At 36.8% G+C, this 15,694-nt stretch overlaps 4 protein-coding genes across 6 annotated transcripts; 3 read left to right on the top strand and 1 right to left on the bottom strand.

Annotated features, from left to right (window-relative positions):
* The first annotated feature begins 618 nt into the window (after nucleotides 1-618).
* On the top strand, nucleotides 619-1,705 carry LOC119996371 (EG45-like domain containing protein). The gene is made up of 4 exons (XM_038842967.1): nucleotides 619-776; nucleotides 943-1,054; nucleotides 1,143-1,443; nucleotides 1,535-1,705. Exons 2-4 carry the CDS (start codon nucleotides 949-951, stop codon nucleotides 1,539-1,541), a joined length of 414 nt encoding a protein of 137 aa, XP_038698895.1. The 5' UTR covers nucleotides 619-776; nucleotides 943-948; the 3' UTR covers nucleotides 1,542-1,705.
* A 924-nt stretch (nucleotides 1,706-2,629) lies between these two features.
* LOC119996370 (EG45-like domain containing protein) lies at nucleotides 2,630-5,109 on the top strand. 3 transcript variants are annotated; one of them, XM_038842966.1, is made up of 4 exons: nucleotides 2,643-2,936; nucleotides 4,211-4,351; nucleotides 4,451-4,736; nucleotides 4,852-5,109. In XM_038842966.1, the coding sequence occupies exons 2-4, from the start codon at nucleotides 4,225-4,227 to the stop codon at nucleotides 4,856-4,858; spliced, it is 420 nt and encodes a 139-aa protein (XP_038698894.1). In that variant the 5' UTR covers nucleotides 2,643-2,936; nucleotides 4,211-4,224; the 3' UTR covers nucleotides 4,859-5,109. The 3 variants fall into 3 exon arrangements, with proteins under 3 accessions (XP_038698892.1, XP_038698894.1, XP_038698893.1); XM_038842965.1 differs by having other exon boundaries at nucleotides 2,671-2,936; nucleotides 4,445-4,736; XM_038842964.1 differs by having other exon boundaries at nucleotides 2,630-2,936; nucleotides 4,211-4,736.
* A 3,546-nt stretch (nucleotides 5,110-8,655) lies between these two features.
* Nucleotides 8,656-10,083, top strand: LOC119997700. The gene has a single exon (XM_038844873.1). The coding sequence runs from the start codon at nucleotides 9,352-9,354 to the stop codon at nucleotides 9,736-9,738; it is 387 nt and encodes a 128-aa protein (XP_038700801.1). The 5' UTR covers nucleotides 8,656-9,351; the 3' UTR covers nucleotides 9,739-10,083.
* Nucleotides 10,084-10,692: 609 nt separating this feature from the next.
* LOC119996579 (3-ketoacyl-CoA synthase 11-like) lies at nucleotides 10,693-13,494 on the bottom strand. The gene is made up of 3 exons (XM_038843268.1): nucleotides 13,459-13,494; nucleotides 12,977-13,016; nucleotides 10,693-12,749 (listed from the first exon to the last, which is right to left on the bottom strand). The coding sequence occupies exon 3, from the start codon at nucleotides 12,511-12,513 to the stop codon at nucleotides 10,978-10,980; it is 1,536 nt and encodes a 511-aa protein (XP_038699196.1). The 5' UTR covers nucleotides 12,514-12,749; nucleotides 12,977-13,016; nucleotides 13,459-13,494; the 3' UTR covers nucleotides 10,693-10,977.
* Between the last annotated feature and the right edge of the window lie 2,200 nt (nucleotides 13,495-15,694).

The following is a 15,694-nucleotide window of genomic DNA, read 5'->3' on the forward strand; positions in this document are numbered from 1 at the left end:
TCCATAATTCAGTATTTATTGATATCCCCTTACATTTTATCAATGATTTTTATTTTATCGAGAACAACATCATACAAACGTATCTTTTAGATATTCAATATATACCTAAGCTCGGATCGTTAGGCTCTCTCACATAGAAAGATCTCATCCGATGACGGCTAACTTTAGTTAATAAAGACTCAAATGTTGAAAATTTGCTTATAAAATATAGTGCACGTAAGTACAAAGCCACAACATTGCTTGATAACTTGCAAAGTGACCCTCAACAAGGAGTTATGCAATTAAGCTAGATATTGCTTATAAGGAACCTCTTGTGTGACAACATCTTGCACGTATGATGCATTCTTCCAATGTATATTTGGGGGGTTTTTTATAAATAAGCTTAATAATAATATTTTTAACTATATGTATGCCATATTCGACTAAAGAAATGCATAAAATAATTAGTAATAAATTTAACAATAAAAAAATTTATAAAAAAAAAAAAAACATTAATGTTTTTGAAGTAATCTTTGAAAAAACGTTTCTCCTCCTTGAAAGGTATGCGTTGAGAGAAACCAATAATAAAGTTTCAAATTTCTATATAAAGAGCGAAATCTGTGGCAATTGAATGCCCTTAAATAGGTATTTGTAATGGATTAGCATCAACAAACCTATCCAATAACTTCCCAAATTTAGGGTCAATATTGCTTGTATATATATATATATAAGTTTCTCTGCGTCTAATCCTTCATTCTATCGCAATTTTCTGTCTGATTAGGCCTTTCTCTTGTCAGGTACGGTACAATTCTTTGTATTTTTATTGGAATCCTTTGATTTCCTCTTTTTTGGCCTTTTCTGTGTCTTAGATTATATTTTAAAAGGAGTTTTGGTTTCAATGTCGACTAGCAATGCTAATGTATATTCAATTGAATATATATATATATATATATATAATTGCAGGGATCAATGGTTAAGCCTCAGCCAATGTTACTCCTCCTATTAGCATTAACCTTTCCTATTTGTTCACTTGGTGATGTTGGCATTGCTGGCTTCTACAAAGCTCCATATTTACGTAAGTAATTATTTTGTTATATATAGTACAGCAGAGATGATGGGTATTACATGGATCATTTGCTATGATTTTTGGTTTGGAATTATAGCTACTGCCTGCTACGGAGACGATCCATCGAAATTTCCGACGGACGACATGTTCGCGGCAGCTGGGGAGGGGATATGGGACAATGGCGCATCTTGTGGGAGGCAATATTTTGTGCGATGCATAAGCGCATCAATTCATAAAAACTGTAAACCAGAGGAGACGATTCGAGTTCAGATTGTCGATCGCGCACAGACATCTGTGTCCAAACCATCCAGACCTGGTTCGACATTTGTTCTATCGACTACTGCTTATGGAACTATTGCTGATCTTTCTGCACGATCAGTCAACATTGAATTTCAACAGTAAGTAGTGCTCAATTTCTTCTTCGTCTTGTTATATATATATTAATTAATTTAATATAGATAACGAATGATATGGTGTTTGGTATTTCAGGGTTTGAAGAATTTGATCTACAACTTGTCAAGGCAAGCAAAGTGATCAAAGGGGGATTTTTATCGTACTTATGCTGATTATATAGAAGAGAGATCGCTTTTGTACTAGCCAAACATTCCGTGACTATACATACATATATATAATATGAATGATTTCGGCAACTTTTATCGATTTCGTTTGTTTTCTATTTTTTATTTTTATTTTCTGCATTTAATTTTCAGATTTTTTTTTCTTTTTCTGTTTTCAAGTGATTTATCGTTTTTCCTATTTTCTAAAATGACAATCAAACATGTTTCTGAATTGAATTGTTTTTCTTCTTATTTTTGTGTGTGCGGATAAACTAAAAAATGCTTGAAAAATCAACAATCACAGAAGTTTTGCAATTTATTCCTTCAAAGGCAGCTCTAGCCAATGAGAGCAATACACTTCCCCTTCTATACATACATACATACATATAGACAGGAGATTTCTCAGGTTACATATATATAACCCCCAACGAGAACCTCCATATACAATAACCCCATAACTTCTTTGCCTTCATTTTATTATTTTACCACCTTTAATTCGCGCGCGCGCGCACACACACACTCTATATATATATATATATATATAGTAGACGCACACACATCCCTCCCATCAAAACAGTACTCCAGGTACATTCACTTTTTTCCTTAAATTATTATAAGGTTTCATTAATTTGGGTTATGGTAGTATGAACTTTTTCGGATGATTTTTTGATAGTATCCAGGATCTCGTAAGTCGTAAATATTGGTTGCCATGTCAAGTAGTTCCTTGGACATGTTAGTGGGTCAGCCCATATATTAGATTGATAGATAGCAAGCATAGCATCTTGGCCCAGAAATTTATTAATTGGGCCGATGTTGGCATACAAATCAGTAGAGACGCGATCCACTCCCTAATGATTTTGGGCTTGGCCTCGTTGTGCTGTAAGTTTCGTGGGCTCAGGCTTATCTTTCTTTTTGTTTTTAGTGGGTACTCCATGAGATCGACGTACACGGGCAGTTCAAGCCACCAAAATCCAAAAGACTCCAATGTGCTGGCAATAGACGGCCAAGATTCACCGTTAAGCTTGTTCCGTTGGTTGGAAATTTCGTATCAGTACAGCCAAAAAAAGGCCTAGGACTTGAGAAGCATAAGTCCAGAATGTCATTCTCAACTATGTGGATTGCAATATTAGAAATTCTAAACAAATTAACTGTTTTTTGTATCTCAAACGTTGTCATGTGAAGGCCGCAGAGCTAAGTTATCTCATCGTAGCTGGCTGAAGCCCAACCCGAGATCCAAGCACCCTTCAGCTCCTCAAGGTCCTCGTCAGTCAAGCTCTTGGTCCTCTTCAAATCATCCTCGCTTGGCATCTGCACGTACCCTCCACCAACACCTGGTTCTTCTTCTTCTTATTCTTCGTCTTCTCCTCCATTTTCTTCTCGTCTGTCCGTTTAAAGCTGTTGAAGAGTCTCATTATTTATTCCTTTTCGAGAATTAGATATGATCCTGCGTAGTATCTCATAGATGTATCGAGTCTAAATCTTCCATCTTTTATGCATGTAATAGTAAAAATAAAATAAAATATATATATATATACTCTACATAATATATATACATATTTGATGTGTTAGGCATGATGATTTTTTTTTTTTTGATAAGTAGTCATGATGATTGATTCACATACATCTCATCATTTCATGATGCATTGTGCATATATATACATACATACATCTGTAGATTTAGGGTGATGAGTGGATAGAGACAGGCAGACAGCCGTAGCCCGTGGGTGGTGGGGTTCACCACATGCGATTGTGTGAACATCATCTCATATTCCCATTGTCATTGTCGCTTGCCTTATCTTATGTAAGAACCTAGATTCTCTTTTCTACCCGAAAACAAATATCTAGGACCCGGCCCTATATGAGTTATCGGGTCGCATCTGCCCCGGACTGATAAAAGGTTTCGGGCTTGTTCGATGAGTCCCTGGTTGATGCGGGTTTGGTAACCCGCTTGACACGCCAAGATAAATACACAATCCAGTCAACTCACTAATTTACAATTGTTCTGACCCCCTCCGGCGAACTCTCCAGTTATAGAAGTTGTCATGTGGGTGTGACTTTTCAACGTGTTTAGTCGATATAATGATATATATATGAAAATTCTCAGGTGCGGGATTCATCTAGTATCATTCATGTGACAATAGTGTTAGATAGTCCGTGGAAGCTCAAGTATTTTAAATGAAATTTTAAAACATTTTAGCTCTCAAAATGTATGTTAGATTTTTAAAAAAATTACATATTCAAAATCAGGGCATAAAACTGATTTTAAAAAGATCCATTATCGATGAGTTTTATCAGATAAATCTTAATTCCATTGTTTTTTTCAATTGAATTTTCAAAAATAATGAATTTAGAACTAAAACAATTAATTATGGTATAAAATAGTGAAAATAAAATTATTCAATTAATTAAATCAAAGGAATAAATATGATGAATTCCCATGGACTATACAGGGGAGGAACCAATATTGAATATTAGGGGGGCGAAACTTAGTGCGGGGATCCAAGGGGAACGCGTTTGGAATTTTTGTGTCCACAAAGTTTGTACACATTTTTGAAATTTGTGTGTATATATATGATATAAATATAGGGTAAACCCATCTCCGGTGCAGGCGTCATTGCGTCAATGGCCAATCATCGGCGAAACTTACAAAGCTTATTCCTTCACCTCCTATTATTATTAGTAACATTGACCTTCCCTTTCTCACAAGCCGATGTGGGAATCGCCGCCCAGTACAACCCTCCATATTTACGTAAGCACCACTATTGCTGCAAAAACGTACACTTTTTTGATTCAATTACAAGATTGCTTGATTGGGTTATGCACATATGTATATATTATGCAGCAACAGCTTGTTTTGGAAGCGAAGAATCGCAGTTTCCGACGAATGATTTATTCGCGGCGGCCGGGGAGGGGATATGGGACAATGGTGCGTCCTGTGGGCGGCAATATTTGGTGAGGTGCATCAGTGCATCAAATCCCACAACTTGTTTTCCAGAACAGACTATTCAAATCCGGATTGTCGATCGGGCACAAAATGTGTCGTCGGGGCCCGACCCCACAATCGTCCTGTCCGATGCTGCTTATAGTGCAATTGCTGATCCTTCTGCGGATACAATTAACATTGAATTTCAACAGTAAGTCCTTTTTGGAATTGAATTTTTTTTGGGTATTCTTTGCTTGTGTGAAAGTTCAATGAAAAACATCTATGATTCTTCTGCAAAACTGAGTTAAAGTTGGTCTTGTGTGCAGGGTTTAATGAAGTTGACATCGTCTCTGGAATTGGAATTTATTGGGAGGGCGAAGAACGTCGATGGTTCAGTTGGGTAGCTAATTAATTGTTCGTGATCGGAGGATATTTATTTATATCAAGCTTTTGATTGTTTTTCAATTCTCATATCCTTCTAGTTCTTTTGGGATTGGACTTCTTCTAGTGCAAGAAGTTTTTGAGTTTTTCGAGGAAGTTAAGGTTAATGTTTCACTGGCATCAATTGATCAATTTCTTCTTTTTGAATGGCAATCATAGTTGGGGACAAAAGGATTGGTCAACAAATCCAAACAAGGCTTGATTGAAGCCACAAATGGTGTCATCAACAAAAATCATTATTGGATTCTACTTCTATTATGCAAAAAAATCAAGCCAAACACGTCTCTCAATACAATTAAATCGGCAACACATGTCTCTCAATATAACCACATAAGCAAAACACAAATTCCTATACATTATTCATTCTCACCTAATATGGAGGCCAATAAAATCACATGCCTCCATGTTATACACAATAAAACTACACAAAAACACAAAATCTCAATACAACCACATAAACAAAACACGTCTCTCAATACAGTCACATAAACAAAACACGTCTTCCAATATAGCCACATCAATAAAATACAAAATCTCATACATTTTTATTGACCCAACAAAAATAGCACCATTGCAATTAAGAAGCACTTGCAATGGATGAATTTTAAGGGGGCATGGATCCAATTTATTATCTCATTTGTTGAGCCATGGATAAAAAATGATTTCAATGGAGTCAATTTATTGGCTCCATTTTGATGGGCCTAGCATGGGGGAATGGCAAAACCCATGCCTCCATGTTGTCTGTTCAAGTGGGTCCCATAACAAAACACATTTATATTTATACTAAAATTAATATTGGGTCTCATCTTTATTACATAAAAAGTAAAGCTAATAAATTTACACCATTGTACCAATATATTTTGTTGGCTTAGCCACATCAGTAAAACACTTTTCCCAATACATTTTGTTGTCCCCAACAAAAAACTATCATTGTGGTTGCTTTTATATGAACATATAATATGAGCCTAAACTCGAATAATCATGTTCACAAGCATAGAAATTTCTCACCTAACGATAAGAAATCGAACTCAGAATCTCCTGAGTCCATATAATTTAATTATAGAGAAATTCACCAATTAAGCTAGCTACCAATACCCAAGTAGTAACCAATCAGTCTCATTAAATTAGTTATGACTTCAGAGTTCAACCTTAATTTTCCAAACCAATAAGCACCCACCAGTTCCAATCCAAATAATGCATTTTCCAAAACCTAACGTTTATATTGGGACAGGATTCGTGTAAAGTTGACCTTCTAGTGTTTGTGTATAGGGAAATTTTATCTACACACCACAAAAATACTATCTTTACATCATTTTTTGATTTTTTTTAGTTTACATAAATATCCTTGTATACAATGACATATTAACCCTTAAACTAAAAATTTAAAATAAGTCATTTTTACATATTTAATTAAAGATTACTAAATTTACATAAAATAAAAAAATAATAACTAAACAAAATCTGAAAATAAGAAACCATCTTCTCCGGCGACAACAAAGTTCCATATCCGGCGACTGTATTGAATCCGACATGCTATTGCATTTGAGAAAATGCTCTTTCCCGATTTATCTTCTTCCATCTGTCTGATTGATGAAGGAGATACATATGTAGGTTGGTTCAATCGGGGGTATCACCATATTCAAGATGGTACAAATGGACAAATCAAGTCATGGAATCCAAATTCTCTTTTGTTAAAGGTAGGCCTAGGATTTCCTAAATCAACATCAAATCTGATTGTCCAGAGATCGTTGATGACGATGAGGGCATGTGCAAGCAATTCTTTGTTTTCCATCACATGCTTCAGCTTCTAAACCCTAATTCCTTCTCCCAATCAATTCTTTGTTTTCCTTGGAATTTGAATCAATACAGGGGGATATTCACTGATTGCAAGTTCAAGGCTCATAAATACAAGGTTGGTTCATTTTTTGTCTGTATAAATGGGGGAGGAGGAGAAGCCAAAACCAATATATCAAACTCATGTTCAACCTCATACCCAGTTCATCTCCTTTATCGTTTCACAAGAACATCTCAAAATCTAACCCAATTCCTCACACTCTTCCTCTTCCTCCTACTGGCTCCTGCTCCACGTGACCGGCGTTGCCAACATCGTTCTTCATCATCTCCTCGACTCCTCTGCTCCACTTGATTTAGGGTTTTAAATTAAAATAAGTTTTTAATTTTTAGAGGGTTTGTTTGATTTTTGATTGGGAACATGACACATTTTACACATTATTTTTACTTTTTCCAAATAAAATCCATGTCATATATTATTAACAATATAATTTCTAATATTTTACACATCAAGGATAAATTGATCTTTTCACTACAATTTTGTGTGTAGACTCATAATTTTTTGATGTAAACTTAACATATTCAAAAAATGATGTAAGAATAGTGTTTTTGTGGTGTATAGATAAAATTTCCCTTCTGTATATAGTCTCGGCCCAATATTATGAACTGGGCTAGCCCAAAATATTAGTTTTGGCCCAAAATAAATGTCCGCTTCACGATGTCATGTATGTCATTGTTATTCAAGAACCGGATAAGGCAAACACACGAACCCTTTTCTACCCATAGTAAGTACACGAAACCACACAGTATCATTCATGGTATTTTCGTTATTAAAGGATTAAATCGGGTTATTTTCACGACTCTCTCCTCCCTCTCTGTTTATATGTTCAGAGAAAAAGCTCAGAAGATCTTCACTCCTGTTCGAATCGAATTGATAGGAAGAGGAGGAAGAAATGAAGATGTCGGGGAAAGGAGCGAAAGAATTGATGATGGGGAAAAATCATGCCAAAGAACAAGATAAGAAGAAATCCGTCTTGAGATCCTTTCGGACTGGTGTTCAGGTACTCCTTTTCACTCCCTCTCTTTAGTTACAGACGCTTATGTTGCGTGTATATGGTGATTTCTGTATCTTCTTGTCTTGGTTTTTTTTTTGGGATTTGTTTCTCTAATTGAAGATTTTGGGATTTCAATTCCGTGATCCATGGCTTATTTTTAGTGGCCTGGGTTGGTTTGTTATTTGAGTGTTTAGGTGTATTATGTGCGTGTGATTGTTGATTGGGTTCTGTTAATGGAAACTTTGACGTTGTGATTCCTTAGTTGTAATTTATTCGCGAATGGGAGGGAATTCAAATATTCAATAAAATGGCGTACGTTCAATATAAGTGACTTGATTGTGACCTTATTCAGGTCCCAGGAAGCTTAATTGTAGTACACTTAAAACTGAAGTTGTTTTGAGTTGGGATGGGATATTCATGACTTGAAACACAAAGACAATGTAAAGACCATAAAGATCTCATTGTTCATATATGTTAAACTTGAACCATGCCTTGTTTTTCTTCTTGAAATAAGTGGATTGCTGGTAATCGTAATAGTCCAAAAGAAAATATTCAGGGAAAAGAACGATGGAATATTATATGGAGACATATATATATATCCTATTAAACAATATTATTCAACTTAACCGACTATCCAAAAATATGTATGACTGATCAACAAACGATACTTATAACAACCACCGCCCTCTAATCCTTTGCTGGAACAAGAATATGCATGTGAAGAAGATGGATATGGCAAACCAGCAACCCCGAACAGCCATTCCTATTAGATGAGATTCTCATGCTTGACAAATATAAAACAATGAAAAACATATTATTCAATCAAAGCTCGAATTTGAGGTCTTCATAATTCACTAGCAAACGAAGCTCAACAAATGCCATTTAAGCATTATAATTACTCAATAAATTGCCATTAACGGGAAACAATCTTTCATTTCCCAGGAGAACAAAACAAGGCAGGCCTTCCTTCAGCCCTCCAACAAATTGTTGGTAAACAAGGAATCTAACAAGATATTGAACGCTCAGAGGCAATGCGAATGAAATATTTACTTATTTAGTCTCCACAATGAAGAAATCAACCAAGTACAGTGAACTAATTTAGCTGAAATTCCCCAATTCGCCAAAAGAGCATGAAAAAAATTAAATATCCTGGAGACTTATCTCCTATAATACATTCACACAATTTCTCAGCAACTAAATAGTGGTCAAACCAATTAACATTCCATCAAACTTAACTCAAACCACCACATAAAGAAAAGGAAATTCTATGCCTCCTCATTCAACAACTTGTCCAACAGTATGAAGTTAGAAACTACTGTCGCTGCCCTTCCAGGGAGGAGGTTCACTACTGTTTTCTTTCAAAGCTCGTCACACCTCACTCACTCGAATTTACCAAACAACCTCAAAAGATCACACGCGGTTTTAACACCAAACCACCACCATCTCACGCTATCGCCATGGGACCTCGTAGAACCGCGTCCTTATCCCTTTTTATGTCACTCGCTCCCTAAACTTATTTAAAGACGCACACTCTATTGAATGCACAACACTTACAACACCGATCTCATCGTTGATTTTTCAATCACAAAAGCGAAAAGAATGGCAATGGTTAGCGAATGTCACTCACCGTCATCTCTGAAAGACAAGCTGAAGTTGTCTATTTGTTGTTTCCGAGGGGATCCACACGAGCTTCTTGATAACGATGGGGACAGGCAACGGACGCCGGAGAAGTCTCTGCAGTCTGGAGATCCAGAATTCGATATGAGAGATAGGTTTCGAGGACTGATTGGACGGAGCGGAAAGAACAGGAGGCGGTTCAACTCCTCAGATTTCCGCTACGATCCGACGAGTTACGCTCTCAACTTCGAGGACGAGAGCCGCGTCGACGAACTGCCTTTGACAAATTTCTTGTCGAAATACCGATGATACCGAACAACATGCCGGTGAAGGATCTCGTGGAGACGCTGTTGTCGATAAGGGCGAGAGTTGCGTGGAGCTGAAGTTGAAAATTTATCATAAGTTTTGATTAAAATGAAAATTTATATAAGGATTTGGGATAAGAGCGGAGGGAGTAAACTAGTAGTCGTTGATTTAATTAATATTTTTTTACTGTAATATTTGTGTAATTTAATGTAATGTTTGCACTTGTCCAAAGAACTTGACTACTACCGAAATTTTGGATATCTTTGTCGGACAAAAAAAATACTAGTAAACTTACAATTCATTCTCAAAATCAACTCTAAATCGGTATTAAAATGATTTTTGTTTCAATTCATTTAATTTCATTTAAAGGCTGGTGATATTATAATTATATAATTTGTCACATTAAGACAAACCAAACTAAGTGTATCAAAGGGGCCCATTTCTGAGAATGTACCCCAGATTAAAGTAGCTAAAACTGCTGTTTACTATTTTTCGATTACTAAATTTGAAGAAAAACATCAAGCAATACACTAATTCCTAAATCCTTACTGTCTATAAGAGGCATTATCATAATTAGTGTCTAATTATTAATGTGTAATATAATGAAAATGGAGGCCCAGCCCAACTACTTGTTTCATGGGTCAAGTGGGTTGCGGTCCAGAGTATCATGGATTGAAGTCATTAAAGAAACCCAAACCTAAACCAGTAGGGTTAGGAATCTATAAGTGATGAGTCTCTCATCTACAAGTCATCCAAGGAGTAGCAGGCAATGATAATATAGTCAAAAAAACCAAGAGATGATGAGAGACATTGCTTGGATAATAGAATAGGTGATGTCACATTTAGTTCGACTGTTGAATCTAAAATTTCAGAATTATCGAGAAATTATAGAATCCCAAATCCATCCATTTCATATCCTATTTTCCACATGTATTTTTAGCAGCTCATTGTAGTCTAAACAAGGATGAAAAGATCCAAGGGCCTTGTTAATAATAAACTTAATAAATACACACTAAATAAAACAAACTGGCATCTTCAAGTTTCCAACTGCTATTACACACTCCTTGACAGCTACCTATGCTGAAGAGAGGAGTTGAGATGATAAAATCAAGAGAGAAACACCATGAATTTTTCATTATTACATCACCACAAAAGCAGAGACTAGAATGCTTGATCACCCTGTGAAGAGGGTGATGCTTCCATAAACAGTGAGCCGCTGCGATGCAAGGAAATGCTATAACTTCAAATGGAAGAAACCTTTGGAACATCCACTGGGAAGAGATGGATCTCATCCATCCATGGGTTCTTCTGCTTGGCCGGGTTGATCGTTCGTAGAGCCTTCCAAACTGCACTGTTACACTTGAATCCAGACCCAAATGCTATCTGCCAAGTTCTGTCCCCTTTCTTCATCCTACCCTTGGCTTCTGTATAAGCCAATTCATACCAAAGGGAGCTGCTTGAAGTATTACCAAATCGATTAAGTGTCATCCTGGAAGGCTCCATATGCCAATCTGAAAGCTGCAAGTTTTTCTCCAATTCATCCAGCACTGCCCTTCCTCCGGCATGAATACAAAAATGCTCAAAAGCCAATTTGAAATCTGGAATGTAAGGTTTCACTTTCCTCTTGAAAAGTTTCTTGGCAACCAATGTGCCAAAGAAGAGTAACTGTTCTGACATTGGCAATACTAGAGGACCCAAGGTTGTGATGTTTGTCTTCAAGGCATCCCCAGCAACTCCCATCAGATCCTTTGACAAAGAAACTCCAATTCTCCCAGTAGAATCCTCTTGTTGAGTAACACAAGAGAAGCACTTATCATCAGCACCTTTGTGGGTTCGAACCGTGTGTACCAATCTGTACTTGGATCGCCACTGGTCAGTCCTCTTATTTGAAAGCAAAATTGCAGCCCCTCCCATTCTAAACAAGCAATTTGAAACAAGCATTGACCTATCATTCCCAAAGTACCAATTCAAGGTAATGTTTTCCATGCTAATGACCAAAGCATAGGAATTCGGATGGACCTGAAGAAGATCCTTAGCAAGATCAACCGATATCAAACCAGCACTACATCCCATCCCACCAAGATTAAAACTGATAATATTCCCTCTAAGCTTGTAGTGGTTAATAACCATAGCAGACAGTGATGGTGTTGGGTTGAACAAGCTACAATTCACAATCAAAATCCCAATATCTTTCGGTTTCAAACCCGTCTTCTCAAAGAGCTCATCAAGAGCACCAAACATCACCATTTCAGCCTCCTTCCTTGCCTCAGCCATGCAAGGATTTGGAGGAGTCCTTATAACAGCTTCTGGGAGATAAGTTGACTCCCCAAGACCAGACCTCTCAATAATTTTCCTCTGGAACTCAAGGTTTTCCTCAGTGAAAGTACCTATACATCGAGTCCTCTCCAAAAAAGTTTGCCTAGTGCATATCCTAGCATCTTCTGGTTTGTAACATGAAAAGTCCACAAGGTACACAGGGCGAGGACAGGTGAGGAAATAAAAGGTTGATAGAAACACAAGGAGGGTAGAGCACAAAATCACTGATATGAGATTATACCTAAGATGGTCCCAAAGGTCATGGAGGTCATTGATTGAGAATGTGGAGAGTTGAGCAGCCATAACCACCATAATGGGGGATAAGAGTAGGTACATTCCATGGGTAATTAGGTAATGGTAGCCCAGTTTCACATATTTCAGTTTCACAGACTGCTTAAAATCGGGTAGTTTCTGTGATGATGCTGCAGAGATGAAGGGGGTTTTTGGTCTTGATTCAGACATTTTGGTCACAATTCAGAGAAGCAGATCCAAATGACAATTCTAAGAGAGTCAGTCGACCACAATCTATGATAAAAGCAGTAGAACCGAAGCTAAAATTCTAGGTTTTGACATCAAAGGAGGCAAATCTTTTTGACAAACCAAATCTAGAACGGGAATCTCAGACAAAAAGGGATCACAGAGTTTGTCTCCCAACAGAGAATCAATCAAGCAAATGCAGCTTCAAAGAACTCAAAATCCTGCAGAAGTAAATGCAGAACAAACATCTGTTTATGAGTAGAGTCACAAAGTCACAGAAACGTCCATTTTGCGTATATTCGCACAAAAGAAGCAATAGAGAAAAACCCACCCACTGGAGTTTCTTTTAAAAAGCTCAATAATTTCAATTGAATAAGAAAAAAAAAAGGAAATTTACGAGACCCAGCAGACAAATGTAGATTCGAAGAACCCAGAAGAGAAAACCAACCTTGAATGAGGAATCAGAGCAGATACTACCCAGTTTTCGCCTGACAAACCACGAACACTAAACATATAAATATACACAGCGAAGGTGGAGAAATTTACCAATTTTCAAAAGGGTTTTTATTTTTAACAGGGACTTCTCTGTCATTTTGCCACATCACCATGATCAACAGAATAATATATATATATATATTAGTCATTCGTTACAAAAAATATTTTTTATGCAATTTATAAAAAATTGGTTATAACTTTAATCATTTAATCTTAAATTTGAATTTCTAAAGTGGAAAAACTTGCCGAATTTAAATAGTTGAACTAGATCTGAAATACAGAACGTACACACACGTGTTAAACCTTGTGACAATATATTAAGGAAGCATCATTTCCCTTCCTCTACTGTGGACATCAAAGGAGTGGTGAGTGGTCCTTCCAATTTTAACTTTATTGATAAATCATAGTCAATGAACAGTAATAATTGTTGGGTACCTTGGCCCTGGCTCTGGCTCTGAAGGTCCAGCCCTTCTCAGTTTTCACAATATTTGACAGGATATTTTGTACAAGAAATGTGAATATGATGAACAGCATGTGTGAATAAAGTCGCATGCAGAACCTACCACCACCAGATAAGAGTTGCATGTTGAACGCTTGCCATATCTGGAGACTCACTGGCTTTTGCGGGCTGCAATGTGTTTCTTGCCTGTAATATCATATATGCCACATTGGCCTCCAAATGTCTTTTCAATTGTGATGAGTGATAAAGATTATCAAAGGCCGAAAGCTGTAATGCTCCATCATCATCCATAATCAAGCCTAAAAACTTTCTTCAATTATGAACAATGATGATAACACTCTGCCTTTTGAGTCATTTGAGTAGTCTTCACAATCGTTTTTGCTTTCCTCTCCATGCATTAGTTTTGTGTGAGGTGTATAATTAGGAATAATAAAGAATACATTCAAGAGAAAATTCATAATAATTGTTTGGAGAAACAGAATATTTTGTGGAGTAAAGTAAACACAATCAGAGCATCCAAGCGAGCTGGTCATAGTTGGCCTGCATCTCTATCTAAATCAATAAAGACCACCACAACAGGGAAGCAGAAGAAATCTTCTTTTGAAAAAAAATTTACGTAACTATAACTTGCATGGTGAGGACTGCAAACAAGTCAAAAAAATATGCTGCTAGCAGACTTCCATCTTTTGATCAGTCATCATGTATTTCATAAAAGACAACTAAGAAGCCAAAACAACATGATCACCGCCTGTTTCTGAAAACAAACCACTAAATTATACCTTAAAATGAATACAAAGCACAGTGTAGAGAAGTCACTCGCTTAAAATTTTACTCACTTGATGATGATTCACACGCACAGCTATAACATGTCTTTAAATATTGCTCTTGAAAAAAGAACTCCAGAAAAAAAAGCGAATGCAAGACACGGACAAGGAGGACACAGTCCACAAAAACACTTCACAAGAATCTCTAAATTCGCTCATCTTTAAAGTCTAAATGAATATGCAAATTGTATGCTCAAAATTGCCATGTTGCTATATATGCTTTGATGTCATTGATCTATTCTCTTAAAATTGATTGTTTCAGGTTGCATTGCATCCCTTATTTCCCTGAGATGTAATTCACTCTTTTTTAAAACATTGAGAAGACAAACGAGCATCAACTCAAGTTTCAAAAGCATCACTGGATCAGATGATAGAAACAATATTTAAGCAAGCATAGTTTGGACCTTGTTAGAATTCTTACCATATATAATCAATTGTGCCAAAGAAACGCCTATTTGTAGCTGGTCACTAGTGGCTCTCCATTTTGGTCTCGTCCCTGCACAGTCCTGCCAAGATGTAGTAATGTAACTGCCAGTTTTGCATTGTTTCTCTTACATCTCAGGTAGGCGAGTTTCCAAAAACTGGAAAAGAAAAAAGCATAGAAAAGAATGTAAATGGCCTTACAACCTACCTCGACTTCTGTATATGTGCTTGTAAGGTTTAGATGATGTTCCAGAAAAGTGCAGTCCGCATTGCCTGAAGCAGTTGCTATTTCCATTGGAGTCCATAATTAAGGGTCATAATTATATTTCTCCACATCAACAATCTCTGAGTCCGACCCAGGCAAATACCCATCCAGAACTTCATCACCAAGTGCATGCAACTGAGGGCTATCATAATTATATGTCTCTGCATCAACAATCTCTTAGTCCAATCCAGGAGAATATCCATCCTGAACTTCATCACCAGGTGCATGCAACTGAGAGCTGTTGGAACTGAAAGATAATCCTTTGATGGGACCCAAGTCAGGTGGAAAGGCATCTTCAGTATTGTGTAGTGCAGATAGACGTGCATATCGTTCTCAGGGATTTCTTTGCCCTCTTCTTAGACTTCGTCTAACTCATTAAGAGGTAAATTCTCCAGTTTCTCATCTACTTCAGAGTCAAAATTAGCAGATACATTCGAGACATTCACTTCGTCTGGGACTGGAGAGCTACCCTTCTCATCAACAAATGAAAGGGATGGTGAACATCCTTCGCTATCCGGACAAGTAATTTCAAGGGAAACTGTAGGATTGTCATTTGTGCTTCCAAGCTCTATACAAATGTTTGAACCAGAGAGCTCATATGTTTCATTAGATACAAAGTTAGCATGGACTTTTCCAATATATGTCATCTCAGTCGCATTGAAGGAGACATCTTCCGAACCTGAAGCTGCTGGTGTGCTT

Source organism: Tripterygium wilfordii, chromosome 4 (genome assembly GCF_013401445.1).
Source record: "Tripterygium wilfordii isolate XIE 37 chromosome 4, ASM1340144v1, whole genome shotgun sequence".
In the NCBI taxonomy this organism is placed as follows: domain Eukaryota; kingdom Viridiplantae; phylum Streptophyta; class Magnoliopsida; order Celastrales; family Celastraceae; genus Tripterygium; species Tripterygium wilfordii.

What these genes read in the sequence shown, in the direction of transcription:
- LOC119996579 (XM_038843268.1), bottom strand. Translation starts at nt 12,513, where the DNA reads ATGTCTGAATCAAGACCAAAAACCCCCTTCATCTCTGCAGCATCATCA.
- LOC119997700 (XM_038844873.1), top strand. Translation starts at nt 9,352, where the DNA reads ATGCACAACACTTACAACACCGATCTCATCGTTGATTTTTCAATCACA.
- LOC119996371 (XM_038842967.1), top strand. Translation starts at nt 949, where the DNA reads ATGGTTAAGCCTCAGCCAATGTTACTCCTCCTATTAGCATTAACCTTT. An exon ending in CTACAAAGCTCCATATTTAC is followed by an intron (nt 1,055 to 1,142) that starts GTAAGTAATTAT and finishes TTGGAATTATAG; the next exon opens with CTACTGCCTGCTACGGAGAC.
- LOC119996370 (XM_038842964.1), top strand. Translation starts at nt 4,225, where the DNA reads ATGGCCAATCATCGGCGAAACTTACAAAGCTTATTCCTTCACCTCCTA.